This window comes from Aethalodelphis obliquidens, unplaced genomic scaffold, assembly GCF_003676395.1.
Source record: "Aethalodelphis obliquidens isolate GAN/ISIS:26980383/991018 unplaced genomic scaffold, ASM367639v1 scaffold1, whole genome shotgun sequence".
Taxonomy (NCBI): Eukaryota; Metazoa; Chordata; class Mammalia; order Artiodactyla; family Delphinidae; genus Aethalodelphis; species Aethalodelphis obliquidens.
Window position 1 is genome coordinate 7,828,216 of NW_020837945.1, and position 22,543 is coordinate 7,850,758.

General features: G+C 36.7%; 1 protein-coding gene across 14 annotated transcripts in view; it reads right to left on the reverse strand.

Annotated features, from left to right (window-relative positions):
* The window catches only part of DYRK1A (dual specificity tyrosine phosphorylation regulated kinase 1A), a 145,153-nt gene that overhangs the window by 17,023 nt on the left and 105,587 nt on the right, over positions 1 to 22,543 (reverse strand). For 11 of the 14 annotated variants that reach the window (XM_027097113.1, XM_027096689.1, XM_027096961.1 and 8 more), the window contains 6 exons: positions 17,611 to 17,730; positions 14,663 to 14,851; positions 11,097 to 11,244; positions 6,860 to 7,146; positions 4,164 to 4,310; positions 2,163 to 2,303 (listed from right to left, as the gene is read on the reverse strand). In XM_027097113.1, the coding sequence (XP_026952914.1) occupies positions 2,163 to 2,303; positions 4,164 to 4,310; positions 6,860 to 7,146; positions 11,097 to 11,244; positions 14,663 to 14,851; positions 17,611 to 17,730 (1,032 nt within the window). The remainder of the gene's footprint in view (positions 1 to 2,162; positions 2,304 to 4,163; positions 4,311 to 6,859; positions 7,147 to 11,096; positions 11,245 to 14,662; positions 14,852 to 17,610; positions 17,731 to 22,543) is intronic. The other 3 variants (XM_027097510.1, XM_027097188.1, XM_027096812.1) reach the window with 1 other exon arrangement.

The following is a 22,543-nucleotide window of genomic DNA, read 5'->3' on the forward strand; positions in this document are numbered from 1 at the left end:
AACCTATGATGACAGAAATCAGAAACTGAGGGTGAGATGACAGAAAAGGATATAAGAGGTGGTGGAAGTACTTACTCTATGCCTTGTTTTAGGTAGTGGATACATACTGTTGTATTTAAAAGTTAAAAAGTTAGAACACTTAAGATACTCATCTTACTGTGTATAAATTATACTTCAACAAAACGGTATCGTTTATACTCTTAATTCTTCATCCCCCTTCCCCACCAAAGGAAAAAAATAGATAGTAGGTATGGATTTCATTACTAGGAAGCTAAAATGGGCCCTTGAAACATAAAATGAGAAATTAAAAATAAAATCACTAAGGAAATAAAGCAAACAAATATACCCAATGATGGTGCATGCACACCTGTTTATACTTACGGTTAAAATCCCTAGTGCATCGTTACAATGTAACCATTTGGTTATGGATTTGATTTTTTTGTTGCTGAAAATTTATTTCTATTCAAAGAGAAGTAATTATCTTACACTTTAAAAAATAAAGTTTCTTAAGTCAGCTGCTTAATTGCAGCTAAAGAAAACCTCAAATAATCTATGGTTAATTAATATGTATTAAATGTGGGTCAAGATACTCACTTTCAATTTTAAGGGAAAAGATTTAACTACTCTTTTCTGAAATGTCCCCCCTAAACAATTTAAAATAATTATACCTGAATTTTGGAGAAATGATAGGTTACAACTCATTGTGACTTAACTGTGGTTTTATAAGGCAGAGATTAGGGAAATGGAATGAGATGAATGTTTCATTTAGAAAAAGGAAAAAAAACAGCAGCAGCAGAAGAAAAAAAAAATTCAAAGTGGAAAAAGAAGTGGTAGCCTGTACTGCAGAGAGATAAAAACATAAAGAAGGCTTCACATCCTCCATGCTAATTAAAATCAACTGGTAGGAGCAACCTTGAATGCTGCAGAAGCTAAGGACTCCTAGGCTGTGTTTTGGTTGAATGGGAAAAGGCGCCATGACTGATAAAGCTATGTGGACAAAGGCAAAAGGATTCAGGATGTCTGCTTGGTATTTTCCATCCCTTCCTTATGGGGAGTAGGCATAATTTAGCTGCCAGATATTACAATGCCTGGAACTTCAGAGAATAAGGCAAAATGCAGTAAGTTACAAATCAGTTGTGAAAGATAGTTATATATATGTATTATTTTTTTTAATATTCTTAAAAAAAACCCCATTTGATATTAAAAGTTAAGACTCCATAGCTGAAGGTGAATTACAGCACATAAGCATCATCTTCAATTCACTGGAAATGACACCTGGTGGCAGCATCGCTAAAACGCAAGGGCAAAATAAAAAGTGTAGCAAAAATAAAATCTAAGTGTTGAAAACGCAAAAACTACAATCACAAGGTGTCTGGTATATGTATCACATACAATCACAGATTTATAGATTATTTTCATCTTATACTAGAAACAAGCTAGATTACAAAACATATGTTTATTTTCAGATATATAAAACAAAGATGTAAATCAAGATGCAAAACTGTTATCATTTACTCTATTAAACTGACACAGTTTAGGTCTCTGAAAAAAGTTCTCAGATAGAAGAAAATTACTAAAACGTACCTAACGTGTTTAAAAACCTCACTTAAATTTTAAAGATTTTGGAGATGTGAAACTCCTGTTACCCAAGCTACGAATCTGAAATCTATCAAAAGGACCATTTAGTCAGTTCATATTCTTGTCACAAACTGCTTAAGAATCCTTTTCTCTCATCTGAACTTTAAAAAAAAAAAAAAAAAAAAAAGCCATTTACTGCAATTATGACTTCCACTGTTCACAGCTGCAGTATTGTTAACTGTGACTTCACTACGTACTCAAACTATGAGAAACAAAGGTCAAACTTACTAATTCTACTGTGGAAACAAGGCATGGTGATTTGATCAGCTACCTCAAAAGGCAGACATACAGTTTCAAAATGAAGCCTTAAAGAGCACTAAGCAAACACTGGTCCATACAGATAGTTCAGGTCAAACTCTATAACCAACTTATGAAGAAAATATACATACCTAAGTTATCAGTGGAACTACTGTTAATAACTGACTTCAGCAACACTGATTTCAAGTAAATACAAAATGCGCTATATAAAGACAGCTCAGTAAAAGAAATAACAAAGGCTCAAAAAAATTATTTCCCTATTTTACCCGTTTTCCATCTTTGGTCTTCTTTAAGTTCCAAGTGCCATCTGGCAACTTCTCAAAGAACTTTCTTGCTTTTGGTGCTTGGTCAAGAATATGAGCAGGTGGAATACCCAGAACTTCCACTATTTTATTCATCTGATCTACCTGTATTAAAAATAAAAACAAAACACCTGTAATTTCTACTGTAGGACATCCTATCTGTGCTCATCCATCCATTCATTCATTCATAAATTAGAAATAAATAAATCGAGCATCTCCTGTGTGCGGGGCACTCCTCGGGGCAGTAAGCATAGAATAATGAACAAAAGAGATAAAGTCCCTGCTCTCCTTGAGCCCCACACTCCACAGAGGGGAGGGCACACAATGAAGCAAACACGTACATCCATGGGATGGCAGGTGGTCACGGATACAATGGAGAGTAAGGAAATGACTGGAGGGAGTTTTAAAGTTTAAGTTTTGGGAGAATTTTAGTTAAATAATCACACAGAGAAAAAAAAAACCCAAAGGCTTAAAAGTGTGGACCCAATAAAAGTATTTTTTTTAAGTGCAGATTAATTCACTCAAATACTGAGCGTCTACTATATGCTGGAAACCATGCGCACTAGAACACAGCAATAAACAAAACAAAAATCCCTGCCCCAAAGTTTGTGTTGTAGAGGAAGAGATCACCAAGAAGCAAATACATAATAAGCAAATACATATCAGGCGACCACTAAGAACCATGGAGAAAATTAAAAGGGGATGGAGAGTGAGAAGGGCACTGCAACTTAAAATAGGGTGTCACGAAAGGCTTCCCCGAGAAGGTGACGTGAGAGCAAAAACATGAAGGCCGCAAGGGCAGGAGCAAGAGCACTCCAGGCACGGAGCAAAGAATGAACGTAAGGGCCCTGGTACAAGCCTGTGGTTCGTTCGTAGGGACCTGAGAGAGAGCTGTGTGTGCTGGGCCGCGAGACAGCAGGGGCGGGGCGGGGCGGGGCAGGACAGCAGGGAGAGGTGGAGAGAGAACAGGAGACAGAGGGAGTAAGGGATTTTCAAGCTACTCAAAAGGACTGGCTTTCACCATGAGTGAGATGGAAGCCACTGAAGTTTCAGATGCTCCTAATATTGTTTAAGCCCATGAAAAAGGTACTATTACCTTTATATTATTTATTATTAAAAGAAAACCAAAGACACACTTATGGCAGCTCTGCCAAAAAGTAGCTCACTGGCTAGAGTGAAGTGAATTAAAAGGAAGGAGGAAGGGACACGTTTCTGGCACTATTTACTGACAGTTGTATAACCCAGTTCAAGTCATGAAATTTCATTAGTCTTTCTTTTCTCACATATAAATGAATGGACTGTTCACAATCTGCAATGGTTAACTTTTCTTTAAAAAACAAAACACAACAGGATCCCACAAGCAAACAGTTTTAAAACCAATGAAAGCCCATTCTTCTGACTGTAAGGGAGCTTGGCCTCCCTCTCCCTTGCCCTCCCTCCTCCCAGGCACTGCCTCTGACCTTCAAAAATCTTCTAAGAACACAGAATAAACACCTGTGGACTCGCTCTGAAATTCTATAGTCCTAATTTACCCTGAATTATTCAGATCAAATATTCATCAACAACTACTAGTCATCATTTACTTTAATTTCAAATCATACTCTCAAAATTTACAGTCACGTTTACACTGTTTTTAGGGTGGTCCTCATTTCTTCATTATCATCTTTTTCTGTTCTTATACTTAAAATCTGTAAAATTTATACCAAAATACTTAACATTTTCTAATCTAATTTATTGCTCTCCTCCACTGGCAGATTGAAAGATCTCGCTTCCCGTCTCACAATTCTAAACTCACCGTTACATAATTGACAAAAAATTTTAAATGGATAAAATAAGTTCAAAACTGACCTAACACTTGAATGATAAAAGTTGGTAAATAGACATCTTTTCCTAAAAACAACTTTCAGATTATACTGTCAGAGACTGAAAACAAAAACAGAATTTTTAAAGCAATCCATCATATACCTCATTGGCTCCACTGAACAGAGGTTCTCCAGTGTGCATTTCAACCAAAATACACCCAAGGGACCACATGTCGATAGCAAGGTCATAAGGCATTCCCAGTAGCACCTCTGGAGACCGATAAAAGCGACTCTGAATATATTGGTATATCTGAAATATATTTCAAAATAGTATTAATTCCAAAACAAGTTTTGTTTAACTGTGGTCAACAATGAATTAAGAACACAAGTCTAATATTAACAGCAAAAAATAACTGGGTTATTAGAGTTCCATTTACTGATTTCAACATTAGACTATGAATACTGTTTAAAGAACTAAACGTTTCAAGGGAGTGGTAAATCTGTGAAATGAAAAATATATATATATAATTCAAGCCCTTTCATTTAGTTCAATCCTAACCGGTAACCAAGATATAGCTTAAACAATTATGCCTTATTAGAAGAAAATATTATTGAGAACAATTTATCTCCCTATTATTCTTTCCTGCTATGGCTGGTACTTGGTTTACCATTAATTTAACAGCTCAATTGTATCTAAATTAACCTGAAAGACTTTTTTCAGGTTAATTCAAAGCATTAAGAAAGACTCAAACTCAGTACAATGTAATTGAAATTTCAGACATCTGTACTGTACTAGTCTCACAGATAAATCTAGAAACACTGCCACATAAAGATTCAATTGGGAGTCGTTTCTGACTAATCACTTCTCTACCCTGTCCTCCTCCATCTCATTCTAAGACTTCTTAGAAAAAGAAATCTTGAAATGGATTATTTTCGATGAAGTAATCTGAGATGTCTTCAGAGACCAATTCATCTTCACCTGGCCATTTAAAATTTATATCTAGAAATACTACAAAAGCAAAGATAGTTTTACTAAAAAAGGGGAGAGAAACAAACAAAATCCTCCTACCCAAACTCCCTAACTTAACACTCAAACAAGGCAGCCAGCAGCATGGAGCCGCTTCTCACGAAAGCTTCTGTGACTTCCACAACTCCAGCCAAATCTGAGAACCATCCCATGCCTCCACTAGCAGGTCAGCTCAACCTTAAGGCCTGCTCAGAGTGAAGAAAGCCTAACTGAAAGGGACCAGGAAGAACTATTACATTTCCAAGTTTTTATAAGCCAATGGCATCGTGAAGCCCCAAAGACTCCCTACTACTGAGACTTATTTCCCAGCTTAGGAAAGGAAGTTTGTCACCTACCTATCCAGCTGCTTAAAGCAGTAGTCGGGTTATCTACAAGCCTGTGTGTGCCAGGATCGTCTGAGAAACTTCTTTTGAAACATACTTGCCCTGCCACCTTCTAACACTGAGCCAGCAGACCTAGAATAGGGCCACTGCATGTCTGTTTTGTAAATGACTTCCCATGGGATTCTGATACACTCACATAGTTAAAAAACTCACTGAGCTAGAGGTATAGCTGTTTCACTTTGGCTGGAGAGAGATAGTAGTGCTTGATATCATGGCGGCATATATGATTTGGTTTAAATAGGAAAAAATTTTACAAGTCTAAAATCTATTCAAATGACTCTCAAGATGGGCACATATTTTCCATTTACAATATACTTGATCCCTATTAACAACTATGAGCATCTTTTGATTTTCAGACGCATCCGAAACTGCAAACTTTGCTTCCTATTCCTTCCATTTTTAAAAAGTATTTCAATGTAGCATTGCTACCATAAGATAATTTTTAGAAAATAACAAAAAGACAATCTTGTTAACTGACCATAAACCTTCATGATTAAATTAACCTACTGTATTTAAAAGCTGGAATAAAGTTGGATAGGAAATTTCACTAATTTGGAAAAACAAGAAATGGAAAGCCAATATGAAATAGGAATATCTCCATGTTAGTTATGTTTTTACCTTTTTTTTTAAGAAATGCAGTTTCAATACTTACAAGTAAATAGGAACAACATTTTAAATGAATAAAGTATTATCAAATGGTGACCCTAGTTGGTTTCAAGAAGAGACCATCCTATAACTTCTATTTTATATGCAAAACACTGTTAGAGTAGCTTTCATAATGCTAGAAAGATCCGTAGGAAAAATTTGCTTTCCTAAAATCAGCTAAACCTAAATCTATTTACTGCTACGGACATGTCTGTTTTTAGCACTCTAAAGAAAACTAGTTCGGTGTCATAATTTATAAAACAAAAAAAAGATTTAAACTTATTTATCAAAACAAGTATGTCTATCAACCTAGTAATTTACACTGTATCACTGTGTGTAATGTAAAATTACCTGCATTTTTTTTTTACCCATCAGCTTTTGAGGAAAAACATTTATCTCGACCTATATTTAGAGAAATATTTTACAGCAAGGAGTCAATGTTCTATTATTGGAATTTCCCCAAATTTATACTAAGGACCTCTATTTGGGAAATATAGTTACAACAAATCACCTAATATTTAATATATCCATCCCCTCTTTTCTCTTAGACTTTTAGTATACACATAATTTTTTAAGTTAAACTTTAAAAAACTAATACCTTCTAATTCAAAGTTTACTATTTGCATTTTAAAAGGTATTTCCCAAAATAGGTATCAACACAAGGTGATTCAAGTGCTGCATTTTAAAGATAACCATCCTGTAATTACCTCCAAATTGTATACAGATTAGTAACATTTCAAGTATCTATATACAGTCTTTTAACCTAATTCTAATTTTAATTCACAAGTCCTGAAATATACTTACCCTCTGCCCCAGCTGACAAGAACTGCCAAAGTCAACAATCTTGATTGCACTGCGTTTGGGGTTACAAAGAAGGATATTCTCAGGTTTTAGGTCACAGTGAATGATACTAAGTTCTGGAGTCGCAAGGAAAAGCAGTGCAGTGCACATTTGCTGTGCAAACTTTCGTGTTAGGTTCAAAGAGACACCTCGAAAATTGGTGTTCCTCAACAAGTCATAGAGGTTGTAGGACAGCATTTCAAAAACTAAACAGAGGTGGTTTCGAAACATAAAGTGGCGTTTTAAATGCACTGAAAGAGAAAAAAGTTTCATTTTAAATTATACATACCAATAAAATGAGAATAACATGCACATGAACTCTCCAACAATCTGTAACATGACAATGTCAAATGCAGAGTGAAAATCAAGTTAAAATCTGGAGATCAGCATTCTGCACTAAACAGCACATTCTTTAATCAGTTAAGAATATCTAAATTGTTCATCTGCTGAATTAATATATTAGTGTATAGTGTCTGCCAATATGCAATATAATGCAAGAAGTACCACCAAAATGCCTTGCTTAAAAAAAAATTAAGTCAGGTATGAAAACGCAAGTAGCAAACTGACAAAGAGTACTGAGAATACTTTGATAATTTTATTGTCACTGGTAAGAGAAAACACGTTGTACTCCCTGAAAGCCCTACCTCACAACTTCATCTAAGCTCCATCCACTGGGATGTCCAGCTTGTGACGATGCTGTACTTGGCAGCCCTCTCTGGGAAGGCTTTGATACACATGCACAATCTGCTTTGCTGAGCCTTAGATTTCACTAGTGATTTTCTGAAACAATTGTCAAAGGAAGACAGGTTTTTTTTTCTTTTGGGCAAATACAGCAAAGGCTCGAAAATCACATTGCAAGGTACTAGAGTTCATAATCAAGGCATCTGATTATGTTCATCAAACTGGTACATAGGACATCCTGTCCAAGACTGAAGGTTTGGGAAAACTTCAAAATAAAGCTCAATCACAAGAAATTGTGAGTAGGCTTATGAATGGGGAAAGTCTAATAGAATACATTACTTGGTATCACTACTGATCCTCTAAAAAGGCTTAATCGTCGACAAACTGCTTCGAAAAGTTGTGCTTTAAGTATTAACACTGACTTCACATCAGATGAAGTCATTCAATAAAGTAAAGAACTGCCCTTCACTATAAAAATTCTTACACACACCAAACTGAGCACCTATAACTCAACTGGAACGACATAAAAACAACCATTTGTCAAGGCTACCTTCATTTTGGTCTTTTAGTATCATTTAAAACAGAGGTTTCTCTACAGATTTATCTGGAATAACTAGGACAGTATTCAATGTCTGGTCCCTGAGAAAGGGGATACATTGTGTTGTCCTGGTAGGAGCCCTGAACTGTCTCCCTGGAAGCACTGCATGTCAATATAGCTTTTAGATCATTCCTGATACACGTGATCTAAAATTAGGATAAATAACACAACTACTACATGGCTCTATAGGAGTCCATAGTACAACTCAACTCTCACCAACAGTTACATAAGAATGTATAACATCTGTTCTTAATCACTGAGTTCATAGGTTTAAAATTAAGAACATAGCTCCATGTGACATAAGACACCCCAGAGACATGGTCCAAACAAGAGTTCTGACCTGGTTAAGCAGCAGCCACAAAAGGAATGCAAAAGGTAACTGATGTCAGAATTCAAACGTGATTATGACAATCCCTCTAAGAAGCTGTGATTAGAATATTCTTCCAATGGAAGATCAATCCACTCAATTCCACTAATTCATCATTCATTTACTAAGTATCTATAATGTGCTGAGCACTAAAGACACTGTCAAAGAAAGCTCAAACACAAGGATATACATTAAGTTTTTTTAAACTGAACTTTGGGGAGAACAGACGGTTGGCAAGACTTTGTTCTACACTTAAACTGAATGTTCTTTTAACTAGACCGTGGCAGGTACCAAATAATCCAGATAAGAAATTATGCTATGTGGTAAAAAAAGTAAGAGTTTTTAGAAGTTCGAAGACTTAAAGACTATACAACTCATGAGACTAAATTATATTGATCAAATCACTTCAAAATTAAGTTATTTACGTTATAAAAGAGCAATACAACTTCCAGACACCTTGCATTTAATGTACCAACTCTACTGCCACGGCTGTGTCTAAATCTAGTTCTTCTCGCTTGTTTTCCAATTAGAAACTCAGTTTCTTAAGACACTGTGCATGAATTCACCTTCTTCCTAAGTAAGAACCTTTAAAAACAAAAAAAACTCATCCAAAAGAATATCTGTAATAACTGATGCAATTAATGATCATTAAAGTCAGTTTATTAGAAACAAAAATGACAGCCATTATTATAACATAACCAAGTAGCTAACATTTCGTGTTTTCTTTCAACAAGGCAGAAATAAATTGTAGTAGTAATGCTATCAACGTTTTCTCTACTACTTAAGCAAAAATTCAAAATAAAACAAGAGTGAGAAAGAAGAAAAAGGGAGGTATGTTTAGAGACTGTAAGTCTAAGGACTGCATCCTTAGAATGTCCTTCTTGGCCTCCTAAGCCCCTTGAACGGAAATGTGCTCACCTTACACTAAGTTGTAACTGAAAGTGAACAGCAAACATGCAGTAAGTGTGAAAAGACTTGAAATACAAATGTTATTACTGTGGGTTTTATCAGACATCTACAGAGAAGGCACTAAGGAAGAAAAATTAATAGTATAAGCTCATTTTATTGCAACAATGAGGAATGAAGGGTGTTTCATAAATGAAATTTAATCTGAATATGTGAACCTTACACCTTTAAACATCAGTTTTTTTGTTTCTGTTATTTTGGGGGGACTAAAGAACCATAATGCCCTCCCTTCATTTCTTTTTTTTTAAAAAATAAATTTATTTATTTTTGGCTGTGTTGGGTTCTTCGTTGCTGCACGCCGGATTTTTCTCTAGTTGTGGAGAGCAGGGGCCACCCTTTGTTGCGATGCATGGGCTTCTCATTACTGTGGCTTTCCTTGCTGCGGAGCACGGGCCCTAGGCACACATGCTTCAGCAGCTGCAGCATGCGGGCTCAGTAGTTGTGACTCACGGGCTCTAGAGCACAGGTTCAGTAGTTTTGGCGCACGGGCTTAGTTGCTCCGCGGCATGTGGGATCTTCCCGGACCAGGGCTTGAACCCGGGTCCCCTGCATCGGCAGGCGGATTCTCAACCACTGTGCCATCAGGGAAGCCCTCTCCTCATTTCTTAAAAAGGAGTTTGCTAATAAAACTTAACCTCATATGTTTTTCAGGTAAAGTTAGCATTTCTGAAGGTGAGCTGCTAATACATGCCTATAAAACAGTCTGTAATTAATTGACCCTAAGGTCTCTATCTTAAAATTGACATCATTTTGTGTTTACAGTTGGCAGCAATTTGTTTCTTGGTGGCACATAAAATTATGGTGTCTTAGATTTGATTAAGAATAGTATTAAAGAATGTATAATCAGAAGATGTTTTATCCATATATCAATTGGCCCTAGACTTAACTATTTTCATAATTCTTCTGTCTCCTCTTTTTGTATTCAGAAGAAACACCATACGACAATGAAATAAACACAAGCTCTGGAGTTAGGCAGAGGTAGGTTCAGACCCTAGCTCCAAGAGCCCTGGGACCTTGGGTATGTTACTCTTTGTACAAACTACCTGTAATATAAGGATTTACCACCTTCCTTTCAGGACTGCTATGGTTACAGATGATGGAAGAAAACCACAAGGAATATGGTAGTAGTTCAAGAAATGTTGGCTACTATTTCTTGAGGAAGAACCTGAGATCTTGGCTCAGACATTCCAAAAATGGTTCTGTAACCATTAACAACATATTAGCTCACTTCTAATTTCTGAGCTATATTAGAAATGGTTAAAGTTAACACAAAGTGGCCTCTCTATATAAACATGCACCATTAAAGCAAACAAATGACACTTGTAAGTTTGAAAAACAAAAAAAAACAACAAAAAAAGACACTATTCTCATTTGTTTTTATACTATATACCACCTAGAATGCACGTACCCGAAGATGTAAAATATTACTGCCAGATCAAGTAACGTGTATAAATCTATGCCCTCCAACAGAAATAACTGAATTTTTACCCAATCACTAAGATAAAATCAACATATATTCATACAAAAATAACTCAAATTTGTGGTCTGGGTTAGGGCGCACTGCTTTCTTTGCCTGTTTGTTTGTTTACCTATGTAGTATTTCATTTCAGTGTCATGTTTGTTCATGAGCTCAAGAAGTCGCACTTCTATCTGGGCTTGATTCAGAAAAGCCTTCTTGTTCTTTATTATTTTAATGGCGACCCATTCTTGCTCCACACGATCATACGCCTTTACAACCTAAGAGAGAAAAAAGACAGATGATACCTATTTCATTAATGAACAACTTAACAAGTTCACAGTTCAGCTTAATTGTACATTTATCTAATTCCCCTTTTTCTGACCTTCCTAATTAAAAGAGATCCTATTCGTTTCCATGCAACAGCATCCATTTACTATTTTATTGTCACTTTAAGTCATTTTTCAAATGGATTTCTTCTGCATCCTTACAGTATTTCTAAACATCCACAAAATAGATAACTTTCTTAAAATGAGATTAACTATTTTCCTCCTTCAGAAATAAATTATGAATCTTGACAAGTGCTTTGGGGTTTTTTACCTTTCTTACTAAATAACATTATAAAACAATTCTTCTAACTATTCTTTTAGTAAGAGAAAAACCTGGTTTAAATCCCAAGCATATGTGTGAGATACTTAAAAGGTTCTAAGTCATCTGAAAAATGTAGATAACTTTCTAAATGTGACTTAGATTTTCACAGATAAAAACTTAGGCATACCAGAAGAATTAGTTTACAGTTATTCAATTTAAAAAATATCAAAAACAAATAACCAGGAAAAAAGTTTAAAATGCCATAATTAGGGGATTTTGAGTTTTAAAATGAGAAGGAAACTGAAACATTCATGTGCAAATCACCATGCATACCTCTCATTTAAAATTTTACTCATTTAAAACAAGTTTCATACTATTAATAAATTTATACAAAAATCAGGAAATACACAGATAAAACTGTATCTCTACAAATCAGAAACTGCTATAAGTGATTAAATATTATATTTATAATATTACAAATAGTCTGAATAGATAATAGTTTTAGATACATTTTCTAGCATATTCAGAAAGTACAGAGATGCAGGTAGAACTCCAAGTGATTCCAATGTGTTGGCTGAGTACCACTGGATTAGAGGAAGAGAATGGAATGCATGGTCCAAGATCACATCAGTCAAGGTTACTGTCAATCACAGATCATAAATCATTAAGCTGAAATCAAACTTGGAATGAAACGTGCAGTATCTCTGGTTTCACCCAATTCTAAAAAAATACTATCTATTGTCTTTTAAATCAGAGGCAACCCATGTAAACATCTGACCAAGTGCTTCTGATATTCTTCTGTTTCACTGACCATATTGACTGTACCAAGAGTTGCAGTTCAGTGCCCAGATCCTAACGGTCTCCAGGACAAAGGCCACTAACATGGACTCAACTATTTACTGACTTAGCAAATAGTTAACTTGCTCAATGCTAAAGCAATGATCTGCAACCCCGAATATCACACATTCAGTAGGGTGTTTTCAAAAATACCCATGCCCAGAATCCAGTCACAGGGACTCTGATTTAACTGCTTGGAGCCTAAGTATCCATCCTCCCCTCCCCACCCCACCCCCAATCCCCAAAGCTCCCTGGAGACTTTCAAAGTGCAATCAGGATTGATGACCACTGGCTTAAGAAATGAAGAAGCTGCTTCTCTGACAAGGATCTGGCAGAGGATTTAGCGGACGTCTGACCAAGTCGGTAAGGAAGACTTTATCTGGTGAGTGACAGGTCCTGACCCTGAACACACCTCAGCCTAGGAGAAAGGCATCAGTCAGTCTGATCTGGTAAAATGGATTTTGATGTCAAATAGGCCTATGTTTTCACAGGTTTACTATGCTGACTTGCTCTTAGGAATCAGAGTATGAGAAAATTAAAGGGGAGGGGGAAAGATCACGGTGAGCTCAAAGACTGAGTATTTAAGGAAAACTAAGTTTAGAGAACAGGCCGTACAGCCACAGTTTTCATGGTGGACATCACAGAAGTTTGAAAAGCGTCCTGTTGAGAGCAACTGCCTAAAACGCTGGTGTAATTTTGAAGGTGGACATGACAATCACTCTATCCAGGGTGTTCACGGCCTTACTTAAAAGGTAGAGGCCTCAGAAATGCCTTTCCTTAAAAAGCTCTCAAAGAGAAGCAGAAGCTGCTTCTGACAAAAAGTAATCCTTTCTTAAAGAGGGACTCCCCACACACTGAGAATCCCCTGACTCAGGAGAAAAAGAGGTTACAAATCAAGGGGAAAGGCCCTGAATTACGTATAATTACAAAAATTCTGTGAAATCATGGACAGGGGCAAATGTATTATACATGGGACACCAGGGCCTGGTAGAGCCACACCAGAGTCAGGGGTCTTCTAAGAAGCTTGTTCATATTTCCCTATAGGTTTAATAGCTTGATCTGTCTGGGTCTAGAGCTGTAGCTGCTACTGGCCTGTAGTATACTTTTTGTCCTAAGCATGATTAGACTGACACATGATGAATTTTTCCTCACAGGTTGAAAAGAGGCATGCTTTGCTTTCACTCAGGGCAGGAACAGGTAAGTAAGAGTGTATGCAGGTTCCATAGTTTTAGACAAACCAAAAACAACCTCCAAAATCCAAAATATTGTCCAAGTCAAAAGAAGTATTTGGATTAGAAGTTATTATAGTAACTGACTTGCTGCACAAAAGCTACGAGGCAAAGGAGGCTGGGATTAACAGTAAATCATACCTCAAACAAAAAGGCTCTGTGACTTGATGAGATAAGATAGGGAGATTTACACATGGGAACAGCTGGGGGATCCACTGCCAGAGAAAAGCTTTTTAAAAGTGCAAGGAAGAAGGTCTGACAGCTCTTAGTCTGGGCACAGCTGATGTAAGAGGCTAATGTAGTTAGGGTTTGTGCTTTGTATTGGGATAGGGTGGGCAAGTGAGGAGAAGAGAGCTGTGGGTGGAGAGAAGAGACTAGGAACGAACAAAAAACCAGGTCCACTGGAGTTCCTCCCTCACTCTTCCGGGTAGAAGCGGCCTGAACGACCCCACCCATCGGAACAATGCCAATCACAATATTAGCAACGCTGATGCCATGAGGACTTAAGAGGAGACCCTGGAGACCCTCCGCCCATTTAGAGGCCTGACGGAGCTAGAAGAGGAGCTGAGGAAAAACTTAGGGCACAGCCCCTGGTGTCCCAAGTCTCCAAAGAAGCGAGAGGACATGTGCTGTGCCAGCTGAAAATGGTAATTTTGTTCTCTGTGAGGAGGAGTATCCGACAGGAAGGTAATTATCTCTCTCATACATAACGACGAACCATCCAGAGACTAAAAACCCCACATGAAAGAGGCAATACTGTCTATTAGTGATTAAAATCAACCACTTATTATTATATAGTATTAGTAAAATAACTACTTGATAGCTATAGAAAGTTTTTTTTTAAAAAGTCTAATGGAGTTTTTATAGCTGATGCAGTTTTCTTACCTTTACAGAAAACTATAATAACCCAAATACTTACATATCCGTTGTTTAGATCTATTTGCAAATATTAAAAGTGTACTACTGAGAAAAGGCTATAGTAACATGATTCACTAAGAAGTTCTTTCTAATTTATGAAATTCAGCATCTTCCATTAAATTACCTGTCCAAAGGAACCTTTGCCTATCAAGGAGTCAATTTCGTAACGATCCATCCACTTTTCTCCGTTTTTTACAATATAATCATAGTTATCATCATCATAACCATCATTGTAAACCTTCCGCTCCTTCTTATGACTAGAATCGTCTCCCTGGCCCTGCTGGTGTCTTCGCTTCTTTTTTGCATAGTAAACCTGAAATGAGAAAATAGTGTTAGCTGTGCAATGAAAAATTATTGGGGACGGGGAGCAGTGAGGGCACCATATGTCGAGTACATACAAGACACATCTGCTATCAGTAGGAAACTGATGAATTTTTATTCTTTATAACACACACAAAAATAAAATAAATAATTTTCTATAGTTGCTACTGGAATTACAGCATAACACTGATATATAACAAATGAAAAATACCTACAGTAAAATTCACTTTAGAATTATACTGTTTATACATTTTTTAAATAGGAGATGTTACGTGACCACGCCAAAGTCTCCCACTCAAGAAGAGTAACAGGACCTGATTCATATTTATTTTCTAAACTAAGGTATAATTTATATACAGTGAGATGGTATAGATCTTAGAGAAATGCAAATCAAAACCACAATGAGGTATCACCTCCCACCATCATCAAAATGGCCATCATCAGAAAATCTACAAACAGCAAATGCTGGAGTGGGTGTGGAGAAAAGGGAACCCTCTTGCACTGTTGGTTGGGAATGTAAACTGATACAGCCACTATGGAGGACAGTATGTAGGTTCCTTAAAAAACTAAAAACAGAACTACCATATGACCCAGCAATCCCACTACTGGGCATATACCGAGAGAAAACCATAATTCAAAAAGACACATGCACCCCAATGTTCACTGCAGCACTATTTACAATAGCCAGGTCATGGAAGCAACCTAAATGCCCATCGACAGACAAATGGATAAAGATGATGTGGCACATATATACAATGGAATATTACTCAGCCATAAAAAGGAACGAAGTTGGGTCATTTGTAGGGACGTGGATGGACCTAGAGACTGTCACGCAGAGTGAAGAAAGTCAGAAAGAGAAAAACAAATACTGTATATTAACGCATATTTGTGGAACCTAGAAAAATGGTACAGATGAACCAGTTTGCAGGGCAGAAACAGACACAGATGTAGAGAACAAACGTATGGACACCAAGGGGGGAAAGCGGCGGGGGGTGGGGGTGGTGGGATGAATTGGGCTATTGGGACTGACAATGTATACACTGATGTGTATAAAATGGATGAATAAAAAGAACCTGCTGTATAAAAAAATAAATAAAATTCAAAAATTCAAAAAAAAAAGAGTGTATAATATGAAGGACTTTGGGGAAAATGTATACGCTGATGTAATCAACATATGCTAAACAAAATAAAGAACATTTTCATCCTCCTTATATTCGAGTTCCCTCATGCCCCTTTCTAGTCAATCCCAATTTTATATTTGATCCTAGAGCAAAAGATTTTAAAAATGAAAGTTTAAATGTATAATATATGAACTGATGTTTTGCTAATATAAAAAGGGCCTCTGAGACATGCCTAGTTCTTAAGCCTGTAATAACATATTAATGAAAAACAGCCATGCCCCTCCCCCCCCCACTAAAGGCCGTAAACCTTATGGTTGGTCACAGATTCAGTTATTTTCCTTGTATCTGTTTTTCTTATAAAGTAGTTTCTAAGACTAGTAAAAAATAATAGGTGGACTAGGCAACAGTCCAGGTAACTGGTAACTAACTTTCAGGAAATTATAAATTACATTGCACAGAGCAACATCAGAAAAACTAGTTTACAAGGTGGCAAAACAGTTAAAAACAAGCTTTAACAAAGCTACTGTTAACAGTTTAACAATTTATCAGATATTAGCAAACTGACATTAATCAATTGTTAACAACAATTTATCAGATATTTTCAGATGACCAAAAGCTAGTTTGGAACATCTTTTATAACATATAAATTGTATACAAAATCCAACTTAGAAATGCTCCTCATTGAGTTCACTTCAATTTTATCCTGCCACATTGCCACAATAATATAATACTGGCATTAAAACAGCATCAAACTGCTATAAAATTTATACACACATAAGAACATCTTTTTAGTTAAATGGCTCTAAAGCTGGTAGAAGATAAGTCTTTAACGTGAAAGGATGTAAGGCCCCATTGGAAGAGGAAAGAAAGCATAGGGTGTCCACCCTTCTCCAAAAAAGCTCATTTAATAATTCATTACAGAGCTAGAGTTGGGATTAGAAGCAAGTAACAACCAAGCCAAAGGTCTAAAACACCAGAAAAATAAGTTTTGAAAGCCAAGAGTCAAGTTGAAAGGTGAGTAATTCAAAGGGCTGTCCATGTTTTTTATCCTACTTACTTCCACCAAAAAGGCTTTCAGATATCTTACAATGAAAAAGATACAGATAAAAGAACACACATTAATTTAAAAAGAAAACTTTAAACTACATAAATATAGATAGATCAGACAGACTAGAGCAAATGCCTGTTAACTGGGCATTAAATACATCTCAGAGCTTCCTGACATCCATGGTAAAAGTAGAAACAGATATGTAAAAATTTAAGCAAAATTCCGTAACATTTTCATACTTTTATATTATCATTATTACCTTCCTTTCCCCTGAAGTTTTGGAGACGAGATTATTATAAAAATGACAACTCAGCATATATTAAATATAACTTTAAAAAGAAGGGAAGTTATCCACAATTATCTTAACTTTTTGCAGTCCTTGTTAATATATCTTATTTGTTTTACACAATTATAATTTTATTATCTATAAATCACTAACTTACCAGTCTTCATGATAATCATCAATATGACAATCCTTGGGAGTTAAAAATAATTTTAGTATGCTTAAATATGCTACAAAATAACTTTTTTCCCTTGCTCTATTGCAAAATAGATGCTGTTATAACAAATCAATAGTCTTACCTCATTAATATGCTTATATGTTTTGATCAAGTCAACAGAAAGTTTTCTCAGGGGAGCAGTAGCTGGATCACGGAAGGTTTGGGGCATCCGCCTCTGTAACATGACAATATCAGGCATCACCTTAAATAGACAGAAAAGACTAGCACTTTAACTATACTGTACTGGTATGAATTCCCTCTTCTGTAACCTGTGTATACGTATTTAAAAAAGAAAAAAAAAAAAGACATCTACGTTAGAATAGTATACATGCTCTCTTGGTCATATCTCTTTCATCCGGAATCCACTGAAGACAACCACTGGAACAAATAAACGGAATTAGAAGATAATATGCCCAGTTACCAAGGCTTCAATTTTGTTCCCCAAATTCAACAAGAGGAATACAGATATACCCCTGGTCCAGGAGACATGCATGATGCTGCCCAAGAGAGCTTCTCCACCATACAATTAGCCTAAGGAAAAATTTCTTCTAAATTATTCCTAAAGCCTGACCTGGTTCACAACAGGCAGATGAAGACTAACCCACCTTTCAGCTTCCTAACACGGGAGTCTAAGACCCAGTTGGCACCACGAAGCAAGCTGTTCATGGAGCAGAGATGGAGCTTGGTGCTGCAGAACTGCAGCTCCTAACAACCCCAGACCCTGCCCTCTGACCAGCACCTGTAAGCGAGGCTGAAATCTTCACTCACTTCTTTAACATGACTGAGTAAAACATGCCCTCTACCTTAACACATCCGACCTCACCCTCCACATTCCCTGTGCCCCCAGCCAGCAGCACTTTTCGGCACCTGACGTACTGGTATACATTTACTCATTTACTGGTTCTAGTTTTTTCTCCTTCTCCTTCCACTACAAGGAAAACTCCATATGGGGCAGGGATTCTTTTCTTCAATGTTGTATTCCCTTTGCCTAAAACATAGCAGGCATAGTGCCTGAAACACAGTAGGTACTTAATAAGTATTTGTTGAATAAACAAGTGAAGTCATAATACCAATATCCCTACCTATGATTACACTAGGAGCTGACCACAATTAAGTTCCAGAGAACACCTTAAAGCTAATGAAACTTTCTTTTAAAAAACTCATTTCAACCATACTCCCACCCCAAAACTAACCCATGTCTCCTTCATCGTCCAATAAGCAGTCAGGGTTCAACTGTGAGCTTCCTGCTAGACGGGGGATAAAGCAGGAAACACAAACGTCCTCCAAACATAAATACGCCCAGGAATGCTGCAACTAGCACACTAATGATCCTGGATGGCTGCTCTCGCCCCACTCCTCAAGCCTCAGCAAAGGAGTTCCCAGAGGGGCTTCTTGCAAGCAACAGATCCTCAAAACCAATTAATGACATCAAGGTACCTTCAGTCACTACGCTAGTCATCCTTGGGCTCCTATCTAGCTCTCCTGCAGACATTTACACCAGCAAAACAACTGAGCCAGAAGCCCCTGATGCAGCCCCTTCCAAAGGCACTGTGGTCAGTCAATCTGAGGGGCAGAGAGACAGAAAAGACATCATACTAAGGCCTCACAGAAATGTCTGGAGTCTTGGGAAAATTAACCAAGTTAACCCACAGTAACAAAAAAAGAAGACAGAAGGGTTGTAAGGACAGAACAGAAAAGAATCCCCATCCCTGTGGTATGAAAAGATGGTGTTACCTAGTTACAGTTACCTAGCTGTACTCTCTCTCCCTCTCTTTATTCTATGAAAGAAGTGGAAATTTGAGCCAAATTTGAGGATTATAACCTGGGAATAGCAACTCAGCTCCGAGAACTGTTCCGACCCTGCACTTTCTCTTAAACTGGTATTAACATTAGTTTCTTCTGAATCTATACTCAAACTCTAAAAAGTTGTTATCCAGATGGCAAATTCACTGAACTACTGAATTAAGTTAATAATTATTACCTCTTCCCATGATCCTCTCCTTCTTAAAGTTCCAAATAAGGTTTAAGGGGAAAAAAACCTTCAATGATTGTAACTATTTGTCTGAAAATATAGTAAGACTTAATAATATCACCTGAATTAATTTATTAAATATATATAGTTTTATTTTTCTAAATATGAACAGGTACAGTTAGGTTCACAGAATATTTGGTTCTTATACCTGTCCTTGGAGACTTAATTTAATGAATAGACAATATCAGTAATAAGCATGTCAAATACTTTTATGTGAATGAATGCTATAAGCATTTAAGGTAATGAAAGAGGTTTCTCTTAATGTATTTCCTTTTTTTATTTTTTAAGACCCTGACCGTTTTCAAGCAGGTAACGTACTTGGCAAGACCATTCTTGGACTATTGGAGTGTAGCCTCACTGTGAGGTTTCACGAAATCTGAACCAGTGAAATACTTGTTTACCTTTGCCACAAGAGTTGATAGAAGGTATAACTACTGCTAGAAACAACTGAATTACTTAAGTAGTTAATAAAATAATAATTATAGCAGCAAATATTTGCTATACACTATGCTTTGAGTATGCAGATTTTTACTCTCTCATGTAATCTCTCAACAATCTCATGAGAATAAGTAACGTAAGTTCCTGTCACTATTTTACAAATGAGAAATCTGAGTCTCTGATGTAAAGTTACTTGACCAAGGTCTTAGAGCCAGTAAATAACAGAGATGAGAAGTGAGGCAGTCTCCCACCTAAGCCTATGATCTGAACCACAGCACTGGGCCAGGAGCTCCCTGTTAATTTTAGGTCTCTTGTCTATCCTCTTGTTGAATCATTTTTAGTCTATTTGTTGGACAAAATAATTGAGTCATGCATAATAAACACCAATAAAATAAACATATGCATTTATTACAATTAATTATGTTCAAAACTGTAAATATGCTTTTTTAACTTGCCCACTTACAATTCCACTGGTATTTCAAACATTGGAAAAAATGTGACTAGTCCCTACATCTTTCCATGAGTAATTATGCTCGCTTAAAACACCAAAATCCCACAATCAAAAAAAAAATATTTAATGTACATAGGACATGCATGAAATTGGATATGAATGTCATTTTGCCTAACAATCTTTCCTGCACTCAATATATGAGTGTGTGCTATGGCCTTGGCATGTCACACAATATTGCTAACCTCTTCCACAATTAGCCAAGCTACCTAAAAGGCCAAATCAATTAGCTAATTCTAAATACATTACTTTTCTTATATTCTTCTGGCAACAGAAGTTACTATTTCAGGGGCATCTGTATATATAAACCAGATGAATTCCACCCACAAAAAACTGGCCTTTAGATCAGGCTGTATTTCAGTGCTTCAAATAGTGCCTTGTGCAGGCTAGGCACTCAAAATATATGGAAAGAACAAATTAATTTCGACAAACTAAACGACTCTTCCTTCACAAACTTTCATTGTGATTTCCTGTTAGGCAACCAAACTTTCTGTTTCTCATTACTGTGGTGCCATAAGCACCAATCCAGAATTAGAAAATTAACTCGTCCAAATACACACTCAGTGACAAATCTATATACTAAGACTCAAGCCAGCCCTAAGCATTTGACACTTTGTCCACTTCCAACTTCTTATGGTCACACAGTCAGGAGAATGTAACATAGCAAGCTCCCTCCTTCCCTTCCGCAACCGGGCAGAAGTCCCACAGCGTTCAGAGGACCCAGGGGCTCCCTGAGCCACTGCAGGTAGCCCAGTCCCACCACGGCCTCCACACCGCCCCCAACGCCCTCGCTGAAAAGGCAAAGTTGTTGAGCTATTCTCCTGCCACCTCAGCCTTAAGGCTCCGGGAGCCAAAAAATGTCACATCCCCAACGCTCCTATCTCTTGACCTTTCTGTGTGATGATGACACAGATCACAAAGCCAAAAAAAAAAAAAAAAAGGCAGTAGTTCACACCTCCTGCTTAGAGAAGCTACAAGAGCTAAAACAATCTTTTTTTCTTGAAAAGATTCCACAGTGTTAAGTACCAGGACTTTATTTAAAAATTGTTTTCTAGTTTAATAATACCTATTCCACCCATTTTATTTATGTTTACCTCATATTTTCATATATACAGTGGAGAATGAGAAACACCATGTCCTGCCATTCTTGCTATTTTGAGAGCTATTAATAAAGTTGAATAGCATATGTAACACATATCCAGAGTACATAGCTTAAGGACCATGAAAGGTACTGTGAAAACTGTTAACAGCCCAGAGAGACTCAGCATTCTGAACATCAATCATACTTTTCTACTTTTACTTTTACTTCATTTATCTTTTGAACAAAACTGTATTTAAATTCACATGAAACACACTCACACAAGAAAGATTAACTACCAGAAATAAAACGTTATCTTCTTTCAATTTACTTGTACAATAAACCTTACTTAAAAGGCACTGGATAGGATGATTATGGAAACTGAATAATGAAATTACAGAAGTTTAGAGCTAGAGAGTACTCTTCTGGAGGGTCTAGTCTAAGGTCTCAATCTTACATTCAAGGAACAGAGAGAAGAGTCCATGTGACCTGACTCAAGTCACACAACCAGATCATGAGTCAAGACCTGGAGCCCATGTCTTATGACCAGCAGACCACGCCACATCAGTGCACAGTTTCAGTGCTTTACACTTCAGTTATAAGTAAGCTTTTAATCTGACTGCCTTATTAAGGTTCCAAAATTTCTGGAGTTTGGCAGAAGTATCTGGCTGAATACTATTACTTAAAAGACAGTCTTTTTACATCATATGAATCTTTTAAAATATTTTACAGCTTACAATGGAAATACTAAGTAACTTATCTCTTATTTGAAAATAACCCTCAAATAAGATGTTAGCTGTATCTAAAAATAGGTACTTTGTTAACTAAATTACCTACTACAATAATACAAACATAAAATAACTTGAAAGGACTGGATTTTTTTCCTAGCCCTCCTTAGATGCCAGGTGTTACAACTGAAAAAGCACTGTATCTAAGAAGAAAGAAGCCTGGGCTGGGCC